Source organism: Orcinus orca, chromosome 12, assembly GCF_937001465.1.
Source record: "Orcinus orca chromosome 12, mOrcOrc1.1, whole genome shotgun sequence".
Classification (NCBI taxonomy): domain Eukaryota; kingdom Metazoa; phylum Chordata; class Mammalia; order Artiodactyla; family Delphinidae; genus Orcinus; species Orcinus orca.
The window spans coordinates 25,069,511-25,085,664 of record NC_064570.1 but is presented as its reverse complement, the minus strand read 5'-3'; the positions used below and the strand labels follow the sequence as shown (position 1 = coordinate 25,085,664).

The 16,154-nt window shown below is 46.8% G+C and overlaps 1 protein-coding gene across 1 annotated transcript; it reads left to right on the top strand.

Annotated features, from left to right (window-relative positions):
• Window positions 1–2,445: 2,445 nt before the first annotated feature.
• HEBP2 (heme binding protein 2) lies at window positions 2,446–8,423 on the top strand. The gene is made up of 4 exons (XM_049695603.1): window positions 2,446–2,610; window positions 3,167–3,302; window positions 4,048–4,228; window positions 7,876–8,423. Exons 1-4 carry the CDS (start codon window positions 2,512–2,514, stop codon window positions 8,072–8,074), a joined length of 615 nt encoding a protein of 204 aa, XP_049551560.1. The 5' UTR covers window positions 2,446–2,511; the 3' UTR covers window positions 8,075–8,423.
• The last annotated feature ends 7,731 nt before the right edge of the window (window positions 8,424–16,154 follow it).

Genomic DNA, 16,154 nt, shown 5'->3' with positions numbered 1-16,154 from the left:
AGAAATCTCTTGCATTCCTATACAATAATGATGAAAATTCTGAAAGAGAAATTAAGGAAACACTCCCATTTACCATTGCAACAAAAAGAATAAAATACCTAGGGATAAGGCTACCTAAGGAGACAAAAGACCTGTATGCAGAAAACTATAAGATACTGATGAAAGAAATTAAAGATGATACCAACAGATGGAGAGATATACCATGTTCTTGGATTGGAAGAATCAACATTGTGAAAATGACTATACTACCCAAAGCAATCTACAGATTCAGTGCAATCCCCTCAAACTACCAACGGCATTTTTCACAGAACTAGAACAAAAAATTTCACAATTTGTATGGAAACACAAAAGACCCTGAATAGCCAAAACAACCTTGAGAAAGAAAAACGGAGCTGGATGAATCAGGCTTCCAGACTTCAGACTATACTACAAGGCTACAGTAATCAAGACAGTATGGAACTGGCACAAAAACAGAAATATAGATCAGTGGAACAGGATACAAGGCCCAGAGATAAACCCACACACATACGGTCACCTTATCTTTGATAAAGGAGGCAAGAGTATACAATGGAGAAAAGACAGCCTCTTCAATAAGTGGTGCTGGGAAAACTGGACAGCTACATGTAAAAGAATGAAATTAGAACGCTTCCTAACACAAACACAAAAATAAACTCAAAATGGATTACAGACCTAAATGTAAAGACAGTCACTATAAAACTCTTAGAGGAAAACATAGGCAGAACACTCTGTGACATAAATCATAGCAAGATCCTTTTTGACCCACCTCCTAGAGTAATGGAGATAAAAACAAAAATAAACAAATGGGACCTAATGAAACTTAAAAGCTTTTGCACAGCAAAGGAAACCATAAAAAAGATAAAATGACAACCCTCAGAATGGAAGAAAATATTTGCAAATGAAGCAACTGACAAAGGATTAATCTCCAAAATTTACAAGCAGCTCATGCAGCTCAATAACAAAAAACCCAATCCAAAAATGGGCAGAAGACCTAAACAGACATTTCTCCAAAGAATATATCCAGATTGCCAACAAACACATGAAAGGATGCTCAACATCACTAATCATTAGAGAAATGCAAATCAAAACTACAATGAGGGGCTTCCCTGGTGGCGCAGTGGTTGAGAGTCTGCCTGCCGATGCAGGGGACACGGGTTCCTGCCCCGGTCCGGGAAGATCCCACATGCCGCGGAGTGGCTGGGCCCGTGAGCCATGTCCGCTGAGCCTGTGCATCCGGAGCCTGTGCTCCGCAACGGGAGAGGCCACAACAGTGAGAGGTCCACGAACCGCAAAAAACAAACAAACAAACAAACAAACAAAAAAAAACTACAATGAGGTATCACCTCACACTGGTCAGAATGCCCATCATCAAAAAATCTACAAACAATAAATGCTGGGGAGGGTGTGGAGAAAAGGGAACCCTCTTGCACTATTGGTGGGAATGTAAATTGGTACAGCCACTATGGAGAACAGTATGGAGGTTCCTTAATAAACTAAAAATAGTACTACCATATGACCCAGCAATTCCACTACAGGGCATATACCCTGAGAAAACCATGATTCAAAAAGAGACATGTACCACAGTGTTCGTTGCAGCACTATTTACAATAGCCAGGACACGGAAGCAACCTAAGTGTCCATCGGCAGATGAATGGATAAAGAAGATGTGGCACATATATACAATGGAATATCACTCGGCCATAAAAAGAAACGAAATTCAGTTATTTGTGATGAGGTGGATGGACCTAGAGTCTATCATACAGAGTGAAGTAAGTCAGAAAGACAAAAACAAATACCGTATGCTAACACATATATATGGAACCTTAAAAAAATGGTTCTGATAAACCTAGGGGCAGGACAGGAATAAAGACACAGATGTAGAGAATGGACTTGAGGGCACAGGCAGGGGGAAGGGTAAGCTGGGACGAAGTAAGAGAGTAGCATGGACATATATATACTACCAAATGTAAAATAGATAGCTAGTGGGAAGCAGCTGCATGGCACTGGGAGAACAGCTGGGTGCTTTGTGACCACCTAGAGAGGTGGGATAGGGAGGGTGGGAGGGAGACAGAAGAGGGAGGGTATATGGAGATATACCTATGCATATAGCTGATTCACTTTGTTATACGTTAGAAACTAACACAACACTGTAAAGCAATTATACTCCAATAACGATGTTTAAAAAAAAGAAAAAGAAAAACAAGTGTGGGGAAGGGAGAACGCCCCCCAAGGAAAGCCTGGCCAAGCAGACCCTGCCATCGGGTCTCCTGGGGGACCCGCAGGGGAGCGGCCGACCAGGGTTGGGATCGCGGTAGCAGCGCCCCCTCCCGGCCTGGGCCCCGCAGTGCCCCGCGGACTCGGGGCTCCTGCAGTGTGTAGAGGGGGCCGGGCGTCTACGGGGCGGGGACTCGGGGACACGCAGGCGGGGCGGTCCCGAGTGGCCCCCTTCCGGCGCAGCTCACCGGCCTCTTTCTCGGAGTGTCGGCGCCGCCCATGGACGAGGTGCTGGAGCCCGATCCCGGGGCAGCCGAGGGCTCGGAGGCCCTCGCAGAGACGCCGGGCTGGGAAGCCCCGGAGGACGCGAGTCCCCAGGTAGGCTCCACCCGCGGGCGCGAAGGGTGAGGGCCGGGGGGTTGGGCAGCGTGGGGCTGTCTTCGAGGTGATCTTCAATGCGGCCGGAGGGTCCCATAGGTTTAACTTAAAAGCACATTTTTAAAAATGGTCAGAGTCCCTAGCTCCATTCCTGCACAAACGGGAAATGCGGTCGGTAAGCCGTAGTTACCCCCAGGTACTGGCCACATCTCAATTTCTTTAATTTGCGGTTAAAAAAAAAAAGAAAAAATCGACCACGTCCCAAAACCTGCGATGGGACCCTCCGGGCGGGGGCGGAACAGTTGCTTGCCTTTAACCCGAATCGAGCCCACTCTCCCTACCCCTGCTTGTGGGGCAGAGGCCGCCTGCGTCTCTAATCCAAAGATGGGAGCCCTGCCCGGTGCTGGGAAGCCAGAACCTCCGGCCGGACCCCAGGGGAGCGCAGCCCCTGGACTGGCTGTCCCAGGTGGACCCGAGATCAAGGTACCTGTACTGTTGCATCTCACGTTCTGCCTTCTTAGAATTGCTTCCCCAAGCTCCCCCTGTTCCATCTTAGCCTGGAAGTTATGAGATCCGACACTACGGACCTGCGAAGTGGGTCAGCACTTCGGTTGAGTCTATGGACTGGGATTCGGCCATGCAGACTGGCTTCACAAGGCTGAACGGTTACATTCAAGGCAAAAACGAGAAAGGTGAAGGCACTTTGCCTTGTAATTATACACACTGTATTGTGGTTGAGTGCCCTGGCTTATTGAGTTTTCGCTGATTAAATAAATACCTTTTAGAATAGAAAAATAACCAGATCGTCAAAGACGTAATGTTTGAAGAGGAGGACTCTGCTCAGGACCCGAGGCGTCTAGAGGAGTGTAGTACTGGGCAGTGCTTTTTAGCCTCTGTTCTCCTTGTTTGTGGTTCTGCTGGATGAACTGGGCCTCTGTGTAACTAGCATTAAGGCCTTTTCATGGCTAATGCTTTGAGATAATTTGGTGACTGACTGGTAGAGTAAGAGACATTAGGAGGCAGGAAGGGTCAAAGAACACAAGATCCAGGGTGTCAAGATATATCTTCTGGTTTGGCTCTCATGCTATTTATGTTTTAGCAGGTCACTTAGCCAAGGGGACCTCTGTTTCTGAATTGTAAAAGTAAAGAATGAACTGGACTATGTGATCTCTCATTTCCCCTTCTATCCCTAAAACTATGGAATTTATTAACGAAAAATATTAATAATACAGAAAGTGTTTAATGTGGGCAGTGGATAATTGTCATTTTGCCCTTATTATTTTTTTTAAGATGAAAATTATCTTAAAGGTTAAATATTTATGTCAAGTAAATCAGGAAACTCAGGTCAAAAAATAAGTTTTTAAATGTAGTCATAAATACACTAAATCTGCTTTCATGGTCTCCTTTGCATTTAAATATATATTTTTTGTGGCACAGAGATGAAAATAAAGATGACAGCTCCAGTGACAAGCTACGTGGAGCCCGGTTCAGGTCCTTTTAGCGAGTCTACCATTACCATTTCCCTGTATATCCCCTCTGAACAGCAATCTGATCCCCCCAGGCCTTCAGAGTCAGATGTCTTCATTGAAGACAGAGCTGAAATGACGGTGTTTGTACGGTAAGTGGTAGATAATTTATAGCCTTTCTGACTGTTGGTTTTACTTGCGGGCACTCATAGTTTAGCTCCTGTGCAGCTTAGCTCCTATGCTTTTCCCCCTTCCATAAAAACAGGTCTAATGCATTTTGTGGTGTTTTCCTAGTGACTTAGTTTTCTACGTTACTAAGGGTCCTTCACAAGAAATAACTTGTATTTTATTTATCAGAAGGCTGACGCACACCTTCCACAGATAAGACGCAATACAAACATACACCGGACCTTCCCCCACAAAAGCAAAAGACTGTCCTTACCTGCCCTCTAGTTAAATTTGGAGAAAAATACCTTAAAACAATGCATGGTACCCCTCCTCTCAGCTAGTAGCTTCTGATAGCCTCAAACTCTTCCCTTTGTTCCCCAGCCCAAAGGATGGCAGCTGCTTCCCGCAGTGACTGCCTCTGTTGGTTGGTTTACTGGTTCCTTACTCTGACCTTACAGTGCCCGTCTCAGTAAAGCGACTAATCAGCCTGCCGGCCTCCCCAGCAAGGACTGTCGTAGCCATCGGCAGCACACTCAGCCCCTGAATCTGGCCCATTCGCCTTAGAAAGGGGCGTGATTCCGTTCCCTTCCTCCCCACTGTTACTTGCTCGGGCCCTCACCTTACAGGGACCGCAGCTGAGTCCTCTTTGCTACCCCAGTGCTCGGCACATGCCTGACACTCACCAGATACTCCGACGTTTTTCAGTCTCAGGTTCCACTTCGAGAGCCTCCCAGCTGTTCTCTCTGCCCACCAGTCTCCTCTCCCTGGCCCTCCACTCTGGAACGCCGATCGTTCTCACAACGACAGCAACAAAACCCCAACCTGTTACTGTGTTTAAACATCTGTTGGCTTTGCCTCTTGCTTCCGCGTGACATTCAGACCGTTCCCCGTACTGCATCACCTGCAACACGCGGCCCAACCTGTCTCCCTGACAACTCCCCCCCCCACCTCCCGCCCTTCACTGAGTAGGCTGAGTTCCTCCACGTCTCTGTACCTTTGACCTTAGGCGAGTTACTGAGACTTTGCTTGACAAAAATCTCATCTGTAAAATGTGTCTAATCACAGTACCTACCTACTATCTCACAGGGTTGCCATGAAGATCAGATGAGTTAATTTACCTAAAATACTTAGAACATGAGCATGATATTACTACCAGCTCCAGCTCCCTCTTTCTTCTCTTCCTGGAGAGCCTACTTTCATCCTTCAGGACTTAGATCAATTGGTACCTTGTCTGTGATGCCTTCCTCAGTTTCTCCAGTCAGCCAGCCTCTCGGTGCTATGATTCTAAATTCTAATGACCTACTGATAGACTGTAATTTCCTCAACAATATAGCAACACGTTACTCTGCCCATATCCTTCGGCTGCTGGTGAGGCAGGTGTGTGTGGGGAGGCTCAGTATATGTCTGTGTCCTGAATAAAGCCGTGGATAGATCATTGTAGAACAACGTGTATTCAGAGGACAAAAGATGATTTCTAAGTAAGAGGCTCAAGATTTGATTTCAAGGAAGAAGTGGAATCTGAAACAGATTCCCTTTAGGCAGAACATTCCTTAAGGAAATAAATAATAAATTTAGGAGCAGAAATGTTTCCTAACACATGGTTCAGAATTATCATCATCAGTCAACATGATGGAAATTATAGAACAGATTTATCAATTTATCTTCAACGTTTTGTTTTATATACATGTGCATACACAGATTCCTCTACTTACTCAACTGGAATTTAAAAGGTACTGCAGGCCAGGAATGACTAGGTGCCTGGTAGACATTGTGGAACAGAACAGGCCTGGTTCATACCCTCGAGACCTTACATCTTATCTGAAGAATGGTAGGAATGATCTTTTCCACTGGCAAATTGATAATAAACCTTATTTATGCTAAAGAAGGCATATTAGGAATGTTTTTGTGTCTGTTTTTCCTATTCTCAGCCTTCAAATTCATCATGTTTACATTTCAGCAACTCAGCTAGGTCGGTGTGCTGTCATGATTTAATCTCAGGGTATTTTTGTTTATATACTTTAAAATCTACACTTAAACTTCTATTTTCCTACTTTTTATGCAAATCTTTTGACTGTCTTTTCATCCCCATCCTCTTAGCAACCTCCTAACTGGCTCCTTCTCTCCAATCTAGTTTCCATCTCTCTGCCTATATTTTTACCCAGATCTAATCAAGTTACTTTTCTGCTTTTCCAACATCCTTTGGAATAATCTCAAAAGGCCTTAGGATGATGTACAAGGTTCCTCCTTCCAGCTCTGACTCACCTTTCTTTCTTTCTTTCTTTTATTAATTAATTAATTTATTTTTGGCTGTGTTGGGTCTTTATTGCTGCACGCGGGCTTTCTCTAGTTGCGGCGAGTAGGGGCTACTCTTCGTTGTGGTGCGTGGGCTTCTCATTGCAGTGGCTTCTCTTGTTGCGGAGCACGTGCTCGAGGCACGTGGGCTCAGTATTTGTGGCATGTGGGCTCAGTAGTTGTGGCATGTGGGCTCTAGAACGCAGGCTCGGTAGTTGTGGTGCACGGGCCCAGCCGCTCCGCGGCATGTGGGATCTTCCCGGACCAGGGCTTGAACCCGTGTCCCCTGCCTTGGCAGGCGGATTCTCAACCACTGCGCCACCAGGGAAGTCCTGACTCACCTTTCTGACCTCATTTTATGCCTCACTATGAAATTGCTTTGTATTTCTGGACTTTTGTTCTTTTCTTATCCCTCCCCTTTCTCTGCCCAGCAAAACTATCCTCCATTCCAGGCCCCACTCAGAGACACACCTTGCCCCGATGTAATCATATCCTCAGTGTTCCCAAGCACTTTGATTCTGTCTCTGTTAAAGCTTTTCTCAGACTGTATAGAGCTGCCAAAATGCCCATCTCTTCCATATAGGGTCAAAACTTATGTTCATCTGTAATACAGTGCCTGCCCTTTTTCTAAGGAGAAAAAGAAAGGGGAAATGTTTGATAGAAAATGGAAAGACTGGGGCTTCCCTGGTGGCGCAGTGGTTGAGAGTCCGCCTGCCGATGCAGGGGACGCGGGTTCGTGCCCCGGTCTGGGAGGATCCCACATGCCGCGGAGCGGCTGGGCCCGTGAGCCATGGCCGCTGAGCCTGCGCGTCCGGAGCCTGTGCTCTGCAACGGGAGAGGCCACAGCAGTGAGAGGCCCGTGTAGCGAAAAAAAAAAAAAAAAAAGAAAAAGAAAAAAAGAAAATGGAAAGACTGAAAGGGAGGCTGCTAAGGGGGATTCACTGTGGCTCTCTGACCGGGAGCATCAGTAGTGCAGGAGACTGTTGGAAATGCAGGCTCTTGGGCCCCAGCCCAGACGTCCTGAACCTGCATTTTCCCAGGTGACTCACACACACATTAGAGCTTGAGAAGCACAGAGTTAGAGCACAAGATGGCATAACTTCCAAATCTGCCCAACAGCTGGGACGTATTGCCTCCTCCTGGGTCCCCTCAGTGCATGTGAGGTCACACTGAGCCTGGGAACCAGAGGAAGGGAACAGTCAGTTCAGCTGCCTAGAGGGAGGGGCTTTGAAACCGCACTCCATCCAGGTTTCCTTGTATCAGCTCCCACTTTTCTTCTTAGACTGACCTTCACATCAGTATTAAAATCATTTATGGTCATTTACTTTCTCCTTTGTAGGTCTTTCGATGGATTCTCTAGTGCCCAAAGGAATCAAGAACAACTCTTGACATTAGCAAGCATTTTGAGGGAAGAAGGAAAAGTTTTCGATGAAAAGGTTTACTACACCGCAGCCTACAACAGTCCTTTCGAATTGCTTGATAGAAAAAATGAGGTGTGGTTGATTCAGAAAAAAGAACCCTCCGAAGAAAAGGAATGAGCAAATGAGAGGAAGGTACATTGCCAGGGGCAAAACCTCTGTTTAACATAGACGTCAACATTACCCATAAGCAAAATGTGTCTAGTAGCTCTACCTGAGAGTACTACTATGAATTGAGCTTATTTCCACTGTGCCTTTTTAATGCTTGAAGCTTTAGATACGCAGGTAACAGGGGACAGTATTCTATAAACATGTAAATCGATCTTTATTTCTATGAGGCTCCAGGGAAACGTCATGTTACTTCCCCCTTCTTCACTGTATCACAATCATGTTGCCTTATTTCTACTTGGATTTGTGTCAGTTGCATGTTACCTCCTCCAGATATTATCAATAAAAATGTTAAAGTTTATCCTGTGTGGAACTACAAGGCCGTCAAGCCTAGAGAACTCAAGTTCAGTTGGAAACAAAAATCAAAGTGTCTTTTGCAGCTGCCGCTGTTACTTTTTCCGTTGAGCCCTCTTTCCTATCTGCCCGCTGCTCCCCACACACGAGAAAAGCTCTCACGATACTCAAAAGTGTTGCTAATATTCCGTGACAAAAAATAAATGTATGAAGTTAGGGACTTCCTATTTTATTTTGATACTCAAGAGAGGCATGTTTTTTCTGAAGAAATGTATACAAACGTAGACTTTTACAATTCACTTGAGGGGCTTCCCTGGCGGTGCAGTGGTTGAGAATCCGCCTGCCAATGCAGGGGACATGGGTTCGGGCCCTGGTCTGGGAAGATCCCACGTGCCACGGAGCAACTGAGCCCGTGCACCACAACTACTGAAGCCCTTGTGCCTAGATCCCGTGCTCCACAACAAGGGAAGCCACCACATTGAGAGGCCCGCGCACCACAACTAAGAGTGGCCCACGCTCTCTGCAACGAGAGAAAGCCCATGCGCAGCAACGAAGACCCAACGCAGCCAAAAATAAATAAATAAAATAAATAAATTAAAAAAAAATTCACTTGAATTTTTAAAGTATTTTATGCAGTATTTTTATATACTGAATCAGTATATAAAAATGATTCAGTATTCAAAGAGGGGTTTGCTGCAAAATCAAAGAGGTTGAAATTTGGACCTAATTGTACTGGAACACGCTTGTCCTGGAGAAGAGTGTCAATATCTGGAAGCCTGTCATGGGAAGGTCATAGCTTTACTGTGGGCTCCTAGTGGATGACGGTTGTAGGCACGAAGGAGAAAAGCACCTTGCAGCTCAGTGACTTCCCAATAGGTAAAGCTGCCCACGAATGACATTACTTCCCGTTTCCATCATTGTGTGTGTTCAAGCAGGCACGTGATCACTTATGTGGCAGGTGTGGGTCTCCAGTGGATGAAGGGGTGGGGCCGGATGATGCTCAAGGTCCCTGCAGCCCCAACATTATATGGTGTCTCTTAAAATTAATCTCCCTAACCTGGGTACACTAGACCAACGTACCTAGAGTTAATGGTTTCCATAGCTAACATTTATGGATTGCCTTCTAGGTGTAGCTCTCTAAGCATTTCACCTGAATTCCCACAGCCGACCCTCAGAACAACCCTGTGTGCCACCTTGTGTCATCTCCGTTTCACAGATGAGGACATTGAGGCACAGAGATGTAAGGTAACTTGCCTCCAGCTGGAACCGTAAGGGCAGAGGCCGATTCCATCCCAGGCAGTCGGACTCCTGGGTCCAGACTGCTAACCACTGCGCCCACTGGCAGCCAGTGTTCTAGAGTGCAGCTTTCTCAGGCCATCAGTGGGCTAGGACTGTGTTGAGGGGTCCTTCCTGCGTGTCATGCATGCATAATCAACATGATTATGACCTCAGAGATACCTTTTAGATTATATTTTTTGATACAAAACAAGCTAGGTTTCCGGTTTTGAAATTATTATATAGATATAATTTTTTAAGTCTTAGGCAATTATTTTCCAAAGGTATTTGCTTGCATTGATTATTTTTTTATTCTTTGCATTTTTGTGTTTGCCAAAAAGAAATTAAATTTCTTTCTTAGCTCATTTACCAAAACCAACTGTGGGTCACCTTCTAGCCCTCCTACTAATGAAAGTCCACAGTACTGGCCTCTACTGGTATGAGGTAAATATTTATATATTTACCCCATAGTTCTATAAAAATAGACATCTCTTATGCAGTAACTTCCATTTTAGATGAGAAGAGCATATGTCTGATTGCCAAGATTTAGTTGTAATCTGAAACATGTTCCATAAAAACGCGATTTTGTACTATTCATTCCAAGGTATCCCATTTTCCCCTCCTGGTCCATAAATCATAAATAAAACATTTTTCAGCCCTCAATTAATCCAGACCAGAGAGTATTTCTCACAGCAATGAATCAGTTATTTTAATTATGTGGCTGGCACTGACTACAAAATATCCCTCAACATTTCTACTGAGATTTTCCTTCTCTTATCAATAGGAAATGCATGTCTAGATTCCTTTCCGAGGCTAAACCATCCACCTTTCCTGTTGGTCTAATTCATGCTCCATCAATTAGGCCTTCTCCCATCTTCAGGCTCTCCCTCCCAACATGCTCCAATCACTCTGCTTACCAACAGGCTCTGATTTGGCTTGATCCTCCCAGCTCCCCAGAATAAAATCCTAGGTCTCCCTAGACCCTTACATAGGACAATAATTCCCATTATCCAGTTTCTCTGGAAAGAGTTGTCCAGAGGCTTCCTTGCAGCTCTAGGCTGTGAGGAGGTATCTCAGGGACCATGACAGGGATTTAAGGTGGGCAACACCCCTCCACCACCACCACTGTGCTTCCCACAGACCCATCCACGTTAGTCTACGTGTATGTCAATTTTTCATGCTTTTAAAAGCCTGAAAACAATCCTTTAAACTGAGTGCATTCATTCATTCCTTTCTAGTCATTCCTTAACCCTCTAAAAATCTTGCTTTTCCTCCTAAATATTTCACTGGAATGCCATTTATTTTCATTCATTCTTCAAGAAGCCTTATGGAGTCCCTCCTGGGTCGCAGGCTCTGCACACTATTCCAGGGGCTGGGCTATGGTGACAGGCAGAAATGCCCCCAACAGTGGCTGTACCCATCAAATCCAACCACGTCTTCCACTCTCCTACTCAGTCCACCTTCCAGCTGAGAATACAACAGTGAACAGGACACGCAGGGCCCCTGTCCTTGTGAAGTGTTCTGGAGAGCGAGGGAGTGCAAATACCAATGGGGCAGTGAGATAGGGTGTGGCTGGGCGGAGTGCAGTGGCTGTCACGTGGGCGGGCAGGCCAGGCCTCCGGAGAAAGAGACACAGACACGAGATCTGAATGATGAGAAGGAGCCGCTCAGATGACAGCCTGGGGGCGGGGGAAGCCTTTTGAGCAGAGGTGACGTGTCAAAGGGAGAAGCCCCCTTCAGTATCCAGAACAAAGCTGCACATACTGCTGGCTGAGCAGGGAGCGCTGTGCTTGCAGGACACGGTCTCTCTGCACACAGAAAATGCTGACTTGTACGGAGCTTCTGGAAGTGCAGAGTTCAAGGATTAGCGGACTTTCGGAATCACTTAGGAACTGATTGAGCTTTAGTTGTGGAGGTGCGGTTACCAGAGCAGGGTCGCTGCTGCTGAGCGTGATTTAGGAGCCTGGTTCAGAGGCGAGGTTACTGAAGCGAAGCTGTCATCAGTCACTTCTGGTACTTATTCCTGATTGTGGCCAAAGAATGGGCATATCTCTTCTGGGATTTGGAGTCATGGCCGGCAAGCATGGGGTGGGGGCATGCCACTCAGATCCACCTTCATGAAAGGACCGCTGCCCAGCTGTGAGGGGTGTGGTTAGCCGATGTCTCCAGCTGTGACTTTCTTCAGGATCCACTGCTGATTGCAAGATAAGGACACACTGTTTTCAGGGGGTACCTAGCCTACAACGGAGCGAGGCAGGAGGAGCTGATGGCATGCTTTTTTACTGGCATCTTTCAGCCAAAGACTGAGCAAGTTGGTGGTACAAAGGCCTAGCCACTTCTGTCCGACTCGGGACCCTTCCTATAAACAGTCTTTGCTCCAGAGCTCCCTGGCGGGCTCGCAGAAAGTGTCAGATCTGTGTTGCAGTCTGACAGCTCCCCTGCCCAATCTTGTTTTTCCTTTTTCCTTTCATTGGTATGACATTACCATATACCTTTTGTACTCCCAACTCTGTCTCAGCATCAAACTGGCACAGCTGGTATCAGTGTGGCCCCAAGACTGTGGGCAGTAAGAGAGCGTTTGGGGGACTGGGTCATGCACTGCCTGGCTGGTTACGAGTTCCCCATCCCTGTGGACAGGCCGTACATACACAGCTCATGGCACGAGGCTGTCTAGTTATTAATCCCTTAAATGGAATAGCTTACTGGTGAAAAGGAATGCAGTGACTGGTGAATGATTCAGGAGCTTCAAACATTAGGACTGGGGTCGATAATGAGTACAAGGACAATAGACTTGAATGGTTGTTACTAAGTTGGACTGTTGTCCTGCAGGTGGATAATGAAAAGTTGCGGTCAGTTAACAAAGAATGTAAAACTACATGTGAGGGCCAGAGCCTCTTTAATAGCTTGCTAAGAAGTCCTCACCTCACGCAGAAGGCCAGCATGAGGACTGGATGGTAAAAGGAATAACCACCAACGGATGTTCGGCCAAGCCCCATCTGCCGTGTCAAGGTCAGGACCAAACCTGGAACATGAAATGGGGACATCCGGTGGCTGCCCCCAACAGTTTTGACTCCCTAGAAGTTTCTGAACATTCTGGGCCTGTGGAAGAGGCCCACCCTTCCTCCCATTAAGAGCTAGAACTACCCTCTCTCCCTCCTCCTGCCCTAATGTGAGGAAAGACAATATAGAGGTCTTTCCCCCACAAGGCAACAGGTGCCTCTGGGAGCTGTCCCCACCCCATCTCCCGACTATCAGGCATTTACCCAAGGTTAAGTCACAGCATAACCTGGCAGAGGCCAGGCTGGGCCTGATGAAGGAAGAGATGGACGACGTGCAAAGGTTGCCGCATAGCCTAGCCAACGGGTACTGGCAGGGGTCAGGAGAGTACCCTGGGGACTAGGCTCTGAAGGTGCTCAGTCAAAGGTGCCAGGACACAAGACTGGATAAAGGAAGCTTATTGACGTGGGGCTGTTGCTCTGGATACAGGAGTTAACACCATGAGTAGAACTCCAGGGGGTACAGCAAACTCACTGCTTTAGGGAGGCACCTAGTAGCCTGAAAAAGTGATAGAAATGTTGAAATGCCTGAACTGATGGAAGAGGTAATAGAGGAAGGACTGAAAAGGCTCACGGAAGGGGCATGCTGGAATGGGTATATCATAGGCGGCAACAAGGCCCATCGGATTTTTGTCGTAGTCTGTTTGGGCTGCTATAACAGAATACCATAGACGGAGTGGCTTAAACAAGAGAAATGTATTTCTCACAGTTCGGAAGGCTGGGAATTCCAAGATCAAGGTGCTGGTCAAATCAGTGCCTGGTGAGGGCCCACTTCCTGGCTTGTAATAGCCATCTTCTTCCTGTGTCCTCACGTGATGGAGAGGGAAGGGAAGCTCTGGTCTCTTTCTCTTTTCGTAAGGACACTAATCCTACCTTGGGGACTCCACTCTCATGACCTCACCTAAACCTAATTATCTCCCAAAGGCCCATCTCCAAATACCATCACCTTGGGTGCTAGGGCTTCAACATATAGATTTGGGGTGGGCACAATTCAGTCCATAGACATTGTGTTCCACGAGAAGGCCCAGAGGAGCCATCATTTACCAAGGCCAGTAGGAATGCACTGGTAAGAGAGGTGTGAGCATCACCAAGGACTCTGTGGAGGATCTCCTCTGCACGCTGGGCTGGCTGGAAAGGCTGGGGTGGAACTTGGCTTGCTGAGAGCGATGTGCGTGATGACGAGACCTTGCAGAGCCCAGGTGGCAGTGCTAACCACAAAAGTAAGGGTGCGTAAATTATATTAAACACCAAAGTCGAAATGGCAGCCAAGGGGGCCTGACCTGTGAAGTCTTACGGAGGTAGGTAATAGAACATGGCATTCCTAGGGGCAAAACAGAGAGGGTGACCAATAAGGGTAATTCTTTATAATCAAAAGAGATCAAGGATGGATAAGCAGGGGGCTGAGATCACCTCCCCCCACACACACAAAAAAACCTCCAAGAAAACCCCACAGAACTGTTATCCCTTGCCCAGTTTCCAGACTCAAAACCCATTGACTGGGCCCTTAGGGGAACGGTCACTGCAATAGTTCAGTGTGTACAGTAATGATTCCCCTAGTGTTTTTCCAAAAGGTCCTATGGCCATTTACTCAGGTGGCTACACATCGGAGAAAGAAAAATATCCAGATACGCCGGGATTCAAACTGACATTTGATACCCAGAAGCTCAGTGTCATCCTAGTTCCCCTTCCCATTTAAAGTGGGAGCGTGTGGACGTCAGAAAAGAAATGGAGTACTAGTCAAAGTTTGGCTTCTAGTGGGTCTGCTGGGTCTGCAAACCCTCATTGTTATTTCTCCAATCCCTGGATATATAATTAAGATTGACGTACTTGGCAGGTAGGATAAACCCACACTGATTCCTTGACCTGTGAAGTAAGAGTGTAAGTCTCTAAACCCCCTTTCCCTCAGCCAGGGTGGTAAGGAAAGCGGTACTCCCTTGAGCAATGCTCTTTAAAGCTCCCCAGATGAACATCCCTTTCTGGCCACGATGGTGAAACAGGAGCCAGACGTGGAAAGTCCATAGCACACCACTGTGATCTCTGAGAGAAGGGGAAGAAAGGGAAGTCCAGTGAGTGTTCAAGCTTACGGCCTGGAGGTATAGTTTCCAGGCAGCAAAGCAGGAAGGGGGGAGGAAGCCAAACAGAGGCCAGTGGTCTCACTGAGTTGAGGAGACCGGGACCAGTGGGATGGGACGCCAAGGTGGCTAGGACTTGTTGGGCCGAACAAAGGAGAGGAGGAACACACACAGAGCGCTCTGTAGATGCGCAGCGAGTCCCTCTGAGTCTTGGTGGAGCACTAATCTGTGAAGGTGTAAGAAGAAACTATCCCTGCCAAGAAACGAACAACCGGAAAGCAGCAGGACAAATGAGTCACAGATCACATGTGGGGCTGGGAATAGCTTTTGTTCCCACTAGCAAGAGTGGAAATAACTCATAGCGCACGGGGCATCAGGTAGAGTTTTCAAAAGGGTATGGTGTTCGTAGTGAGGGTAAATTGTCTCTAAACCAAAGGCTTCTCTGGAGCTCCCCTAACAAAGCTTAAAAGCCTTGAAAGGATCAAATGGATTCCAAAAGACTTGGCTGTGCACCAGAATAAAGCCTAATACTATTTAAAGGAATACAGTAAAATCTGTCGACGAGCAACCTACCATTCACAGTTCCCACCATCCAATAAAAAAATTACTGGAAAAATATGCAAAGAAACAGAAAAATATGACCCATAATTAGGGGGAATCAATCACTAAAAACACGTCCAGAAGGGGTAGATATGAAGGAATCAGCCACTTGGACCATGTGATCTGGCAGACCCTAGGGTACTGGAGGTGTCAGTGGTGAAAAAAATTGCAGTGTGGAATTTATAAGACCCAGTGGGACCACACAACGCAGGTCCCTGGGGTCCTGAAGCAGGGCTGTGCTAAGTGCAGGAGAGAACCGCATGCTTTCTGAAAAGCAGCTTCTGGAGTGCTGTTGGGTCCTGGTAGAGATGGACCCATGAGACACCAAGTGATGATACATCCAGAGCTTCCCATCTTAGCTGGGCCCTGTCAGAAGCACCGCATCCTAAGGTCTGTGGGACCTTAGGCGGTTCCATCATGAGATGGAAACGATACCTCGAGGAGCAGTCATGTGCAAGAGTGGAGCACGTGAGCAAGTGACATGAGCAGGTGGCTCAGATCCCCATGTCATTACGGTTGCCCCCACGTTGCTCCCTCCCTATGGCTGTTGGGACCTGTAAGATAGGCTGGAGGGGGGTGGGCAGGGACTTGAGCCTGCTTTTTGGTCAGTGGGTTGGCTTACTGTGGCCCGAGCTGGAGATGGACAGCAGTTGCATTACACCCCCATTCAGGGGTGACGTTGAAAGAAAGCTTCGAGAAAAAAAATCTTCTGCAAAACAAAAGGCAGAATTTTTG